Genomic DNA, 15,628 nt, shown 5'->3' on the forward strand with positions numbered 1-15,628 from the left:
AAGAAGGGTCAAAGGAAGACAAGATACTGATGCGCCAGCCTCCCGACCAACCGTGTTTACATCGGATCAAGAGAATAAGCTAGTTGGTCATATTCTTGAGATGGCCAACTGTGGATTTGGGTTGACAATTGATGATGTGTGTAGAACTGCATACTCTATGGCTCTTAGTTTGCAAATTAAACATCCATTTAACACAAGTAAAGCTAAGGCAGGATATGATTGGTATTCAGGCTTCATGGGTCGACATCCACAACTAGCCATCAGGAAACCAGAAGGACTCTCAGCAGCAAGAGGTATGATGTTAAACAAGAATGTGGTAACATCTTACTTCCAGTTGTTAGGAGACACTATGGAGAGACTCAAACTGTTTGACAAAGGCTCCCAAATCTACAATGTTGACGAGAGTGGAATAAACACTGTACACACACCAGGTAAAATTATAGGACAGAGAGGCAAATGAGCTGTTCACAGTAAAACCAGTGGAGACAGAGGGGAAAATGTTACTGCAGTAGTCTGTGCCAGTGCCTCTGGTATGTACATTCCACCGATGATTATATTCAAGGGGCAACGCTTAAACAAAGGATTAGTAACGAATGCTCCATCAGGCACACTCTTTGCAACCAGTAAGTCGTCATTCATCGACAGAGAGCTATTTGAGCATTGGTTTAAGCACCATTTTATGAAGTACCTACCTTCGCTTCGACCAGTGTTATTGATCATGGATGGACACACTTCCCATATCAGCTTAGAAATACTCAAGCTAGCCAAAGAAAACGAAATCGAGGTTCTTTGCCTTCCTCCTCACACTACCAGTGAACTACAGCCTCTTGACAAATGTTTGTTCAAACCTTTGAAAACAGAATACAACAAAGCATGCATGCAGTTCATGAAAGAGAATCCGGGGCAGGTCATCACAAGATACGACTTCTGTGGTCTGTTTACATCTGCATACCGTAAAGTTTGCACCATGATCAATGCTGCCAGCGCCTTCCGTTCAACTGGAATTTTCCCTTTTAACCCATCGGCTATATCAGAAGACGTATTTGCACCATCTACTGTTTCACAACTGCCCTATCCTGGAGGTGATCATCACACCGACAAAGATACAGCCGAAAAAAGAGATACCAGAATTCAGAATGGAAGCAATACATGTACAATGGCAAGGTCGCACACAGAATCGGAACCACAAACAGAATCTGAGCCGTCCACCAGTACAACAGAAATTCCACCAGCGACTAACAATGTCCTAACAAACTTGCTGAAAGTTCCTACGTTCTACAAGGAAGAAAAGACAGTCTCAAACAAAAGGAGCAGAAGGATAACAACTGCACGTTGCCTCACATCAGATGAAGTAATAAATATGATAGAAGAAAAAGAGAACGAAAAGGAACAGAAAAGAATTGAAAAAGAAAATCGGAAACAGTTGAGAGAAGCTAAAATGGAAGAAAAGAAAAGGCAAAAAAATTCTAAGATGTCAAAGAAGGGTAAATCTAAAAGAAGAATGGCTACAAATGAAAAGGCAGATAAAGAAAATTCAAGTGAAAACTTTTGTAATCATTGCGGTGGATATTACTTTGACGATGACTCCGATGATGAAGACTGGATAAAATGTTCAGAAAAGGATTGCAATTTATGGTTCCACGAAACATGCACTGGGTCTTACGGCAAAGGGCTTGATACCTTCAAGTGTGACAACCATGAAAATGTGTGATCTAAATGCCAAGATATTCAGATTTCGTGATACAAACATGTACAATTGCTAATTGTTAAAGTGTTGTTGAATTGTTTTCAGATTAATGAATTCGCTATGCTATTGAAAGTTTTAAGAATGCATTTGATTGTTTGATGAAGTTAGGAACATTAATGACTGGGTGCATTATTTAATAAAATAATGTTTGCAGGGAACATATTTGAACTTATGCACAATATTTGATAAATATTAGAATCTGAAGCTCTTTGTCTGTGTTACCGGTGTTCAATGTCAAGATTGATCTGTAAGGGGGGTGATGGAGAGAAAAAGGGGGGAAAAAATGGGCTGGGGGAGGAGAAAGGGAGGAGGAGGGATTGAGGAAGAGGAGGAACCCCTCGTTTGCCTCTCTCTCCACTTTATTTTCTAACTTTATGTAACGCAATTATAATGTCCCAGTTACCCCATTACAGAAGGGCAACTGGGACACTCAGCAGTTATACGATTTGTCTCCCTTGTTTTGGAATAGTGCTAGTGAAAGCATTTCATACATGAGGAATAAAAGATAACATATCTATCTTTTATTGCATGACATTAAACTTGGATAAATATATCACTATTAGTATGGAATATTAGAAATAATCTAAAGTGTCCCACTTGCCCCAATTTCCCCTATTTATATTCTGAAAAGAAAATGTTCAGAAAATTCTGATTTATGTCAATATGTATTATTTCTAAAAAAGAAAAATGTTACGATGAACAAGGGAGTTCACATTTGATATACCGCGTTTTTGAAAAACAATGATATTGATCTCGTGCTACCTTATTTGTTATATGGATTTCTTGGCAGGGTATATGAACTCACATTTCCCGTCAAAGTTTATATTCTCCGGAGTTGTTAGAAAATGTGAGTCTATATACCCTGCCAAGAATTCATCTAACGAATATGTCCTACTGCAGCGCGATCAATGTAGAGATCGGACAATCAAGAGAGGGGTGCGTTCAGAAAAAAAACCCAACAAAAACTTGAAAGGATTTTTAAATTTTATTTTAACATGTGTTCACTATTTTAACAAACATTATTTAAACAAGAAAACTTATATTTTAAAAAATAATGAACTTTGTATTTAATGCGAGAAATTCATCAGTATACATGACTTTAACATATTATAATAATTCCAAAAGGTGCCTCAGCAGCTTTGAATTATGACGTCACACGCAGTTAACTTGTTGACCGCTATCGTTTTGATTCATAGAGTTACGCATGATCTGTGTTTAAATCGTGAATTCCTGCAAGGATGGAACATTTGTCAGTCGCTGCTGCATAGGTTGTTCAAAATCGGGGAAAATATCATTGAGGTTTTTGCCATCGATGTGCCAATTTTGCACAGGTAAAATTGATGTTTGCGGAGTGAAAGTAGAGTTTGAGTCGATGGTGGCATGATGGTTGGCGTTTCAATGGATGTTGAAAGTGCTAATGTGGATTGTCTTGCAAAAATAATTTTAGAAATGGTGTCTTCCATGCTTTCCTTTTCCCCGGCTGGATATGCATTGGTGTGACCGGTAACACACATTATCTAGTAAACCTCGTTATCATGTCAAGATCTTTATTTTTGGGTCAATTGGGTAAACTCGGGTGACTTATTGCAATTGATCTGCGTCCGTCTTCCGTTAACAACTTCTTCCCAGAAAATACTGGACCAATCTTGACCAAATTTGGTATGTAGCATCTGTAGATGAAGGAGATCGGAAATTGTAAATTTCGTGACCCTCCATCCTAAGGGGGCCTTAATTTTCGGGTAAAAACTGTAAAATTTATGTATTTCTTTAGAAATCTTCCTTACTCCTGGGCATCTAGCAGAGAAAGTGAGTATATAGTAATGATGAGCAAGGAAGCTTCTACCAACATTGTAAATTTCATGACCCCCGGGGTAGGGGTTCTGACCCCAGGGCGGGGCCAAACTTACCATATAGTGTTTATGTGTAAAACACTTAAATAACATCTTTAGTGCTATTGATACTAAATTGAAACTAAATGGATATTTAGAAAGAGCAGGTAGTCTTTTACCAAAATTATAAATTTGATGATCCCGGGGGTAGGGGTTTTGGTATTAGGGTGGGGCCAAAATGGCCCATTATTAAATGTGTGAACAATCAAGTTTTTATGGCCCGAGATCGAAGATCGGGGGGGGGGGGGGGGGGGGGGGGGGGGCATATTGTTTTTGTCCTGTCTGTCATTGTCATTTTGTAATTCTGTCTGAAACTTTAACCTTGCTAATAACTTTTGAACAATAAGTGATAGAGCTTTGATATTTCACATGAGTATTCCTTGTGACAAGACCTTTCTGTGGGTACCAACATTTTCGACCCCGTGACCTTGACCTTGGAGTTTGACCTACTTTTTGAACACTTTAACCTTGCTAATAACTTTTGAACAGTAAGAGATAGAGCTTTGATATTTCACATGAGTATTCCTTGTGACAAGACCTTTCCGTGGGTACCAACATTTTTGACCCCGTGACCTTGACGTTTGACCTACTTTTTGAAAACTTTAACCTTGCAAATACCTTTTGAACAGTAAGTGATAGAGCTTTGATATTTCACATGAGTATTCCTTGTGACAAGACCTTTCCGTGGGTACCAACATTTCTGACTCTGTGACCTTGACCTTGGAGTTTGACCTACTTTTTGAAAACTTTAACCTTGCTAATAACTTTTGAACAGTAAGAGATAGAGCTTTGATATTTCACATGAGTATTCCTTGTTACAAGATCTTTCCGTTGATATTGAACCTTTTGACCTTGACATTTAACCTACTTTAATTTTTTTTATTTTTACATTGGTCATAACTTCTAAATGGTAAATATTAGAGCTTTCATATTCTACATGAGCATTTCTTTTGACAAGATCTTTCTACTGGTACCAAGATATTTGCCCTTGTGACCTTGGCCATCTTCGGAATTGGCCATTATCGGGGGCATTTGTGTTTCACAAACACATCTTGTTTTTTTAAATTCTTCTTGATAACTATCATTCCAATTCTTTTCAAAATTTTGGATCAAGGGGGGCATAAATTGTAAATTTCAGGACTCCTTGGGACGGGGCAAAAACTGTCCAAAATTGACCAATTTTCAAAAACATTCTTCTCTACAACTGCACATATGTAAGAAAAACTAAATGCATAGGCCTCTGCCATGATCCCCGAGGTAGGGGTTCTGACGGACGAGCATAGAGAAAAGACGAAGTTCAACTACATGTAAATTGGAAAAATGTCTGATCACATAAAAAAGCAACACATGCACATCTTCAATGTGTCCACAAACACATAGATAAATTGTATTTGGTATATACAGACATACATAAAACCAAGGATAACTCATGAAAGCTCCAAAAATGATTTCCAATGGGGTCCTTTGATGCACAGATGTTTGCGCTAGGGGTTCATTTATGTGGGAGTACCCATGTAAAGAAGGTTTAAACGTTCTGTAGTTACTATTTCCTCCAATGCTAATGTTTATAAAAATGAAACGTGTATGAAATAAATTCGTACTTCGAGTTAAAACAAACCCACAGAGCAGAAATTCATGTAAATACTTTAAAACATTTAGACAAGACAAAAGCCGGATGGTACAAAGATTGCATGCAGTTTAAAGCACGGGTCTTTCGCTTCATTAAGAAGTGCCTATCACGTTTAAACATCTCATCATAAGAATAAGTGTCTCATTGTTAACAGATATTCTTAAAGTATACAGTTTTTACAAACAAAAAAATTTAAATAATACTTCTGCTCTTGTGAACTATGATCTCCAGATAGCTGTATTTGCACCGCTAACCATCCAGTGTTAACAAATCCATAGATTGTTGAGTGTGAACCACGACATTGAATAACAGTGTAGTTAATATGGAATTTATTGTGGAAGACATTAAATACGCAAGACAATTTACACCAAAACACAAACTAGAGGAATTCTATGTGAAATTGGAGGAAGTTATCAAGTCCCGGGACTTAGAAAATACTGCATACGAAACCATTGGATACTTTTTTCATTGCCTCTGTGTTCCTGTCAATGCGATTCCGCCGGCATTCATTGCCATAGAATCGACTACAGTGGAGAAAGAGAAACGCATTCGTGGTGCTAGTGACGTTACCATGGTAACAGCAGGAGAGGGCTTGTATACACCTTTGGGACGACATGATGCCCCACTTGGAATTTGGTTTATGGCAACACTCTTCGATGGAAAATTACCGGACAGGCTAAGAAACAGCAACGCACGCCTCAAAATCCCTATTCCTAGATTAATATGGTATTTATCTAACGTTCTTCAGTTTCAGCCACTGCATTCACTTGGTGTTCCTGTAAAAGAAGAAAATAGTGGGAAAAAGATTAATCAATACGCAGTTGAAATGGAACTTCCCGGTCTATTTCTTGAACATGTGCACCATGATTCAGTAACTCATGTCCGACTGGTCCTGGTTCGGAAAGGGACCCAAGATTTTTACTGGTGTGAAGAACACCTGAAAAAGTTGGACTTATTTAACAACCCTATTTTGAAGTACGAAGACGCTGCGTGGAAAACCATAAAATCAACCCGTGTTTTAGACCCCCGTTTCTACGTGGAAATCTTTGTTGTCGGCGATGTCGATTTGCAGTCTATGCTTTACACATGGGAGCCGCTTTCGCCATACAATACCCCGATATCAGGGATACATGAACACAGGAGGACCCCGGATTTAGCTCCATAACGATCCTTTTCCATTGATTCTTAAGTTTTACCCACTGAATAACAATTTTATTAACAGTTGACTGGAGTAATTGCTTTGGTGACAAGTTATATTTCTTGTTGCCTTATCGAACACATTAAATTCAGTATTTGGAATGAAAACCGAGTTAATAATTTGTACCCATGTTCGTTAATGCACTAGTAACTAGTGTTTACGAACACTTTTTTAAATACATGTCCATCTATCAATTTCACCTGCCCGAACAAAAATTAACATGCCCGAAAAAAAGCAGAAGTTTTCTGTGTAATCATAAGGCTTGTAATGTTTGTGTCGCTTCGTAATTGTGTACAGCAATATAATCTAAAATGATCTGAACTGGACCCAAACTTACAACTGGGGACCGACTATTTCTTACACCACTCGCCAAACAGAACATTGTTGGCATCGTTGTATATTAGACATGGCCTACCTTTTGATAGTAGACCTGAAATTCTCGTTTCCAACCTTTTCCATATTTTTGCTGATGTTCTCTGGGATTTGTCTCTTTGTCGTTGGTTTTTTTTTTTTACCCGGCTTTGCCGCAGTGCCGTATTTCAGGTCAGGTATCATTTGGAGCAAATGCGCATGCTGCATCCGTGTGAATTAAGCACGTTTACTTGGTTCTCATACTTCGTGTTAATGCATTACTGAAAGCGTTTACACGACTACGATTTATGCCTTAAAGAGACACTACAGCTCATTTTCCACATTTTAATAAAGTGTTTTTTTAAAACACGTATTGATAAAATGATAAATATCATATCGATACTGACAATATTGAACAATTGGGATGCATCAATTTACTCTCAAATGCGCTTTGAAGATCGTGCGGAATTCAAAGGTTTCTTCATGCTGACTCGGACTTTTGAATGCTTATTTACATCACGTGGATTTGAATGACAGCAAAGGTGTTGTGTAGGAAATTATTTGAATTCCCCTTCAACGGGGTCCACACCTTTCAAGTATAGGATTATTCCCTGCTCCTTATAATGAATAATTATATAAATCATTGTTTCAACAGAAACCCTTCCATGTTCCAATTGACCGATGTTTTTACAACTAACACGTGTCGTGTTCAGATAAAAAATAGCACTTACTTTTAAAACAGTGTCTTCGCGGCTAGTCCCAATGGCAGAGTCGGGGGGGGGGGGTGCAGGATCCCCCTCCCTCTCGCCACAAATTGTGAGTGAAAATCCAAATTTTGAACCCAGAAAGCCGATTACTTTGGCTAATATTTGACTTTCACATCCCCCTTTGGAAATCCTAGATTTACCAGAGTTACAATCGTTTCTCCTAGCCCTTTGTTTTCCAACAGTCAAACTGATCGCAAGGTCAATTTTATTTCACATATGAGTTTTATCTCATTTTATTTTAACCTCTTTTCTCACAGAATCTGTCAAAATTCTGGATCTATCCACTACACTTTCTCTCATGGACGACATGCTGCACTGTTTACTGTCTATGCGCATGCGTCTGAAGACCGAAAGGAGGAGACTCGATATTTTTTGTATAGGCCATCAAAAAGTATTAAATTTTACGTTAAAATGAGAATTTTTGACTTTAAATAAGTGTTATTTTCGCAAAGTTCATACATTCAACAATGCAACAAAAATTGAAAAAGCGCTGGGAAAATTTTGATTTCATGATTTTTACGCAAAATGAGCTGTAGTGTCTCTTTAAATGATAAATTGTACTAGAAAGTATTCTTGCGCTGGAGATGCCCATGTAAAACTTATTCGGTACCAATTTTTATGCACCAGATGCGCATTTCGACAAATGTCTCTTCAGTGATGCTCAACCGAAATGTTTGAAATCCGAAATAACAATGGAGTTTTAGAGCTATTATAGGGAAAAACAGTGTTCCAAAACAGGTGGAGTCAAATTCGTCTAAGGATAAGAGCTATGCGTGAGGGAGATAATCCTTAATTTTGTAAAGAATTTCTAAATTTTATAACAGTAATTATATATACATCCGTATTTTCAAGCTAGTAACGAAGTACTTAGCTACTGGGCTGGAGAGACCCTCGGGGACTAACAGTCCACCAGCAGAGGCCTCGACTCAGGGGTCATAATGTAAAACTTATACGGTACCAATTTTGATGCACCAGATGCGCATTTCGACAAATAATGTCTCTTCAGTGATGCTCAACCGAAATGTTTGAAATCCGAAATAACAATGGAGTTTTAGAGCTATTATAGGGAAAAACTGTTCCAAAAAGGTGGAATCAAATTCGTCTAAGGATAAGAGCTATGCGTGAGGGAGATAATCCTTAATTTTGTAAAGAATTTCTAAATTTTATAACAGCATTTATATATACATCCGTATTTTCAAGGTAACATTCTTAACGATTGATGATGGTATATTGTTTAACGTCTGCTCAAGAATTTCTCACTCATATGGAGACATAACCATTGCCGGCGAAGAGCTGCAAAGTTATGTCAATGCTCAGCACTTAGGTCTTTGAGCAGGGAGGAGTCTTTAACGTGCCACATCTGCTCTGATACAGGACCTCGGTTTTTGTGCTCTCATCCGAAGGACTGCCCCATTCAGTCGCCTCTTGCGACAAGCAAGGGCTACTGAGGACCTATTCTAACCCGGATCCCCACGGGCTAATGAGAATGATCGGCTGTGTGAATTGGTTGGTTGATTTTCTATTGATTAACGTCCCACTCAGGAATTTTTCACTCCTATGGAGAGCTATGAAAAGTGAAGATAACGAACAGAGATCAATCTCATAACTTCTACAAGTAATACAAAATAAAGAGTTGGGCAAACACGGACCCCTAGATATACCAAAGGTTGGATCTGGTGCCTAGGAGGAGTAAGCATCCCCTGTCGACCGGTCATACCCGAGTGAGCCCTATATCTCGATCAGGTAAACGGAGTCTAAGCTGTGCGAATTGACTTAATTTAATGAACATCTCCGATGATTTAAAGGAAAGCGATTTTCTTGCACATAATTAGACATGCCCGGCGGACTTCTGCTATGCAATTTTAACTTGCCCGCTTCCGATTTTACCAGGCTACGGGCCGGGTAACGGGGTTATTTTGAAAACTGGACTTGGTATCTTGTTCTTTAAATCGGGTTGACTTGCGTTAAATTTCGAAAGACTCGCGCTGTAATAAAAGGTCTGAAAATTATAACATTATTGAGATAAAGTACACGTAGTACAAATGTGCAGATGAACAGACATAGTGATGGCGATTGATTCATTGTATATTAATAGCGCGTCTCCTGTATTCATGGGGATATAACTTGCGTCGTAAAAAATATATCCCATTTTCCCCTGCTACATAAAGACGCATGAGAATCTGCAGAACAAAATGATTATTGATATTTTAGATCAGCTCACGGCGGATGTGACCGGTCGACAGGGAATGCTACTGTAACTCCTCCTAGGCACCTGATCCCACCTCTGGTGTGTCCAGGGGTCCGTGTTTTCCCAACTATCTATTTTGTATTGCTTATAGGAGTTATGAGATTGATCACTGTTCGTTATTTTCACCTTTCATCGATAGAAATGGCGTCGCCTATCAGGCTGACATAGTCTCCAGTTCGGGAGATGTGCTTCCTTTTGGGATGTATGTTTTCAATGACGCTTCATATCGGGGGCCGCTGTAGTTAGTGGCAGAGCGATCGCTTCGTAATCGGGAAGTCACGAGTTCAAGTTGACCCCACCCGTGCCATGGCCGCGTAAAACCAAGAAAATGATTGCTCCTTCGCCAAACGTTTGGCATTTAGAAGTGATAATCATGGGTCGTTCCTAATTGACCTTAATAACGGAGGTCCCGCGTCGTGGCAGGCTTTGTCACGTTTAAGAATCCTCACTGCTACGTCCCTGAGCGGTAAGCATTTGTAGTATTTCACCCACAGCTGATGACGTCTCGGTATGAGTGAAAAAGTATCAAAAGGACGTAAAACAAAAGCAAAAAAAACAAGAAAAAACAGCTTTCTGTCCCAATGAAATTTTAGGGTAGACAAAAGTAATGTTATACGCCGGTTCGAAGTAAGGCATTGATCAGATATAAACACGATTAGGGTGTAACAAGAATCTACCAGTAGCTTAGAAAGGAAGGTTAACTCATTATTTTTGCAATATCAAATTTTCTTTAACCCGACTAACAAGTGCGCGTTCCCTTCGAATTTATCAACGTTGAAGACTCCGACTGATGTCACCTTTCAATCTCTTACTTTGACCAAACCTGCCAAATCCAATGCAGAAGAAAACAAACGCACTACTTCAAATTAATGACAACAAAAATCGTCTTATGTTCAGCAGAAAACAAACCATGATCGATTATTACACTTGGAGACATGATATTAGGTCACCGCGTCGTCAAGGTCTACGGCACTTAGGTCTTTGAGCAGGAAGGAGTCTTTAACGTGCCACATCTGCTCTGATACATGACCTCGGTTTTGTGGTCTCATCCAAAGGACCGCCCCATTCAGTCGCCTCTTGCGACAAGCAAGGGCTACTGAGGACCTATTCTAACCCGGATCCCCACGGGCTAATGAGAATGATCAGCTGCGTGATCACAGGTAATTATCTACAGGTAATTAACCTCACTTGTACATGTATATGAAGTGGGGCGATACGTGATCTAATTTAATGACAAGCCCATTTGGTTGAAATTGACCAGATGGTTCGAAAAAGTCGAATGAAATACATATTTATATATATAACTTTCTATTTTGTATTGCTTATTGAAGTTATGAGATTGATCACTGTTCGTTATCTTCACATTTCATGCATAATTACTGTCACATGATGGACCTTTATTTGCTAAAGTATCTGATAGCAGAAGCAAATGCATCGCAATCATTGTAGACAAACGTTTCGATGACTTGTTCAATATTAGCACCTCCAATTTTACGTCCGTCTTTCGACAGAACGTATTATGATACATGTGTAGCGATGTTGCATGCATGTATGTTCATCTGTCTGGGATTTCTGCAGAACTTTCCCACATGTTTTCTTATATATGGAATTGAAACTTTATTGAGGAAAGCGTAGATGAAATTGGACTCCAAATGTTGAAAGAGTTATGCCTCTTTAGCTACAGGTACTTTTTATTTAAAGCATACATTTTGTCTAACTCATTATAGAGAAACTTTCCACCACTATAATTGTTGCTTAGATTTTAAATCTTATTTGATTTGAAATGGCAAGTATTGGTTGTGGATGCCATGGAAAACGCCAAATGGGGAAATCCACACAATTTTGTACAACATATTCAATACCAATAACACCATGCATGTCGAACAATAAATATTGACTACAATGAAACATTTCCGGTTTACTGTGAATAGTTCAAGCAAACACCGATATAGCTCTATCTTTTTATTACTGTATTTTTTTGTGCTGTTGCTTGGTTAACAGATATATTATGTAACAACTGCGCAAGAACAATGTATACAGAAGTAATTAATTTGGATTAAATGTTCTTGACACTTTACGTTATAAAACCAAGTACTGGCATTGAAACGATACAATGTGATGTAGTTTACTTGATTTTGCCTAAATTTCTATACCTCCTCCTTGCTGCTGGAAATGTGATGTGAAATGTGCACTGCCCAAAACCCGACTCATTTACATTTTCAATTGGAAAACATTGATTTTCTCATATAATGAAATACATGTTCTTATTTCACACAAGATGTATATTTCAAATATTTCTTTTTTTAAAATTTCATTCAACTTGTGTTTAATCCATTTAGATATTTCATAGAGAGTGTGTCCACTAGGGTTTTGTCATAGCTACAGCAGACTTCAGGTGGATTAAATGGGATATCTTGGAACATGTTGTGACAGACAAAGGAATCGGCACAGAAGACTTCTCCTTGGTGAAATCATGTCAACCTTTGATCACAAATCACTTATAGAAACAGTGCATCATACTTGTAAATCGTTGACGATACTGCAAATTGATCAAATTAGTTCGAGAAAGCAGTGATACATTGTATATGTTATTACGTAAGAAGTATATCGTTTTCGCATCTTAAACTACACCAAGGACCACTATACCATTGTTGCATAATTTCTCCATATTTATATATCAAAAGAAGATTTATTTAGAGTAGTTTTGTCGTGGAATCGGTAAAATTAGGATCTCTAGCAAATAAATGAAACTATACGGACGGTATCACCACAATCCCTACATTACAATAATTTCCAACAATAGTCTGTGTTGTTTGCTTTTGATATAAAGTTAAAACCAAAATATATCATTTACATCGACAGGGTGGTCCTTATTTCCAAGTATACAGTATATACATTAAATTTATTTTGTCCAATCATCGATATATTCAATTTACTTGTTTTCACTCTAATTACCATTTAGTAAGTATTATACCGAACGAGATAGCGGTTTATCCTGCAACTATTTACTGAGGTACATGTAAGAGTTATCGCTCTTTCCTGATCGTTAAGCTGGTCACTATTGAGCTGCTGACAAAGTGAAGAAAGGAGTGACAAGCACCGCTACGTTTTCTTCAATAACATCCAGTAAAGATTGAATAAAGGAAAGTCGAAGGATGTGTAAATAAATATATGTATATATTTCCACCCCAACTTAATTCCACACACATATCCATTTGTTCAATTTTAAGAAAGCTTTGGCTGTTAGTAGTCATTTTTTCCTATTTCTGTTCTTTCTCCCAGTACCCCCCCCCCTACACACACACACACATACACACACACACACACACACACAATTGGTCAGTGTCCATTGTCATCCGTCGTGCTTTAGCAATTTTTAACTTCGTCTTGATAACTACCATTCCAATTTTTTTTTCTTATTTCGTATGAAGCATCTTTGGGAGAAGGGGGCCATAAATTGTATATTTCAGGATCTATACAACTCTGGGGTCTTAGGGGCTTGACAAGAATTGACCCAATTTTAAAAAATCTTCACTACAACTGAACATATCTAAGAAAAACTAAATGCATCGTGATGTAAAGCAGGAAGGCCTCTATCAAATTATAAACAGGGGTGTGATTTTTTCTCTTTTCAGAGGAAATCCTCTGATTTGCTCAATTTTCGAAAAAATGAAACACTCTGGATTTGATCTAAAGTGGCAGAAAATGATATTTTTCCAGGTAGGGTGAGGTGTTTTCCTCCCTTTTTGACCAGTTTTCCTCTGATTTCTGAGGAATTCAGTCATCCCTGTATAAATTTCATGATCCCTGACTAATTAATTGACTGGGCTTAAATCAACAGGGGATGCTTACTCCTCCTAGGCACTTGATCCCACCTCTGGTGTGTCCAGGGGTCCGTGTTTGCCCAACTATCTATTTTGTATTGCTTATGGGAGTTATGAGATTGATCACTGTTCGTTATATTCGCCTTACATTGACCAGTAACTACAAATTGTCTAGTTAGAGTTTAAAACAGGTTGACTAGTCACATGGCACAAAGTAACCAAGCCAATAATTATAAAGTGAGGTTTGTTATCCCTTTAAGCAGTTTTCAAACTATTCTATCAGGTGCCCGTGCAGGTCTTGTACTAGGAGATTCGGGATATGCAGTGAGGAAATATCTGATGACCCCCTACCTGACTCCGTCAAACAGAACCGAGAAAAATTCAACACCGCTCTTTGTCGGACCAGGTTAACAATAAAGCAGGCCTACGGAATCCTGAAGATGTTAAATTGCTTCCTTGTAGGTTAGCAAATTTTCAATGAACACTAAAATTAAAACATTGGCTTTTGAGAAGATATTTAAAGACTTTCACTATAATTTTTGTATGTAAAACCTTAATCCTGGCACTGTGAACTCGAAATAAAAGACATCACAGAGTCGTCCACTTCTGCTTCATTCTTAGATATTTTATTGAAAGTAGATATTAACGGCAAACTAATAACTCAACTTTATGACAAAGGGGATGATTTCAACTTCTCCATCGTCAACTTCCCATATTTATGTAGCAATATTCCATTATCACCTGTATATGGTGTTTATGTCTCTCAACTGATTCGATATGCAAAAGCTTGTTTTGCGTATGGTCAGTTTTTAAATCGAGGCAGGCTACTGACAAACAAGTTGATGGTGCAGGGGTTTCAACAGCCTCGTTTAAAGTCAGCATTTCGCAAATACTATGGTCGTTATAACAATCTAGTTTGCTAATACAATCTATCATTGGGTCAAATGCTGTCTGACGTGTTTCACACCGATTGTTAGGCCGTTCTTGGCACGCTGATTTTGACTACTGATAACTCCGTTTACCTGATCAGATATAGGGTTCACGGCGGGTGTGAGCGGTCGACAGGGGATGCTTACTCCTCCTAGGCACCCGATCTCACCTCTGGTGTTTCCAGGGGTCCGTGTTTGCCTAACTCTATTTTGCATTGCTTATAGGAGTTATGAGATTCATTACTGTTCGTTATATTCACCTTTCATCCCCATTGTTGCCCCACCCTAACCCCGGGGAACATGGTTTTTACAAACTTTAATCTACACTTCTCTGGCCCAGTGGTTCTTGAGAAGATTCTTAAAAGATTTACCCATTATCTCGTATTTTTTCATAAGATTTTCAGCTATTTTCCCTATGTATTTGTATGTAAAACTTTGATCCCCTATTGTGGCTCCACCCTACCCCCGGGGGCAATGGTTTTAACCAACTTGAATCTGCACTATGCCAGGAAGCTTTCATATGAATTTCAGCTCTTCTGGCCCAGTGGTTCTTGAAAAGATTTTTAAATGAAAGAAAGCAGAGATGAGCAAGCTCACATACCTCACGCTCCAACATTGCTTGACAATGTCTCATAATGAATGGTAATGCTATGCATTACTACAAGGACAGGACAGACGGGCTCAAAATTCAAAAGGGGCATAACTCAGAAAAATTATTTTATCAGAATTTCCTAGGAATATGAACATCTACACAGTGTGTCCTTATTAACTACAAAGTTTCACAAATTCTGTTGAGCGGTCTCAGAGGAGTTGCGCTGACAACGGGTCAAACTGACGGACGGGTCAAAAACATACCTTCCGCAACTTCGTTGCATGGGGTATAATAACCCCACACTAGTTTTGCATTTTTGTGATTATCTCCTCTTTGAAGGGACATGGCCCTTCATTTGAACAACCTTAAAAGTCATTCACCCAAGGATGCTTTTTGCTAAGTTTGGTTGAAATTGGCCCTGTGTTTCTGGAGAAGATGAAAATGGAAAAAATT

The 15,628-nt window shown here is 38.4% G+C and overlaps 1 protein-coding gene across 1 annotated transcript; it reads left to right on the top strand.

Annotated features, from left to right (window-relative positions):
- Nucleotides 1-718: 718 nt before the first annotated feature.
- Nucleotides 719-1,711, top strand: LOC130051415 (nucleolar protein 58-like). The gene has a single exon (XM_056153329.1). The coding sequence runs from the start codon at nucleotides 719-721 to the stop codon at nucleotides 1,709-1,711; it is 993 nt and encodes a 330-aa protein (XP_056009304.1).
- The last annotated feature ends 13,917 nt before the right edge of the window (nucleotides 1,712-15,628 follow it).

This window comes from Ostrea edulis, chromosome 2, assembly GCF_947568905.1.
Source record: "Ostrea edulis chromosome 2, xbOstEdul1.1, whole genome shotgun sequence".
Taxonomy (NCBI): Eukaryota; Metazoa; Mollusca; class Bivalvia; order Ostreida; family Ostreidae; genus Ostrea; species Ostrea edulis.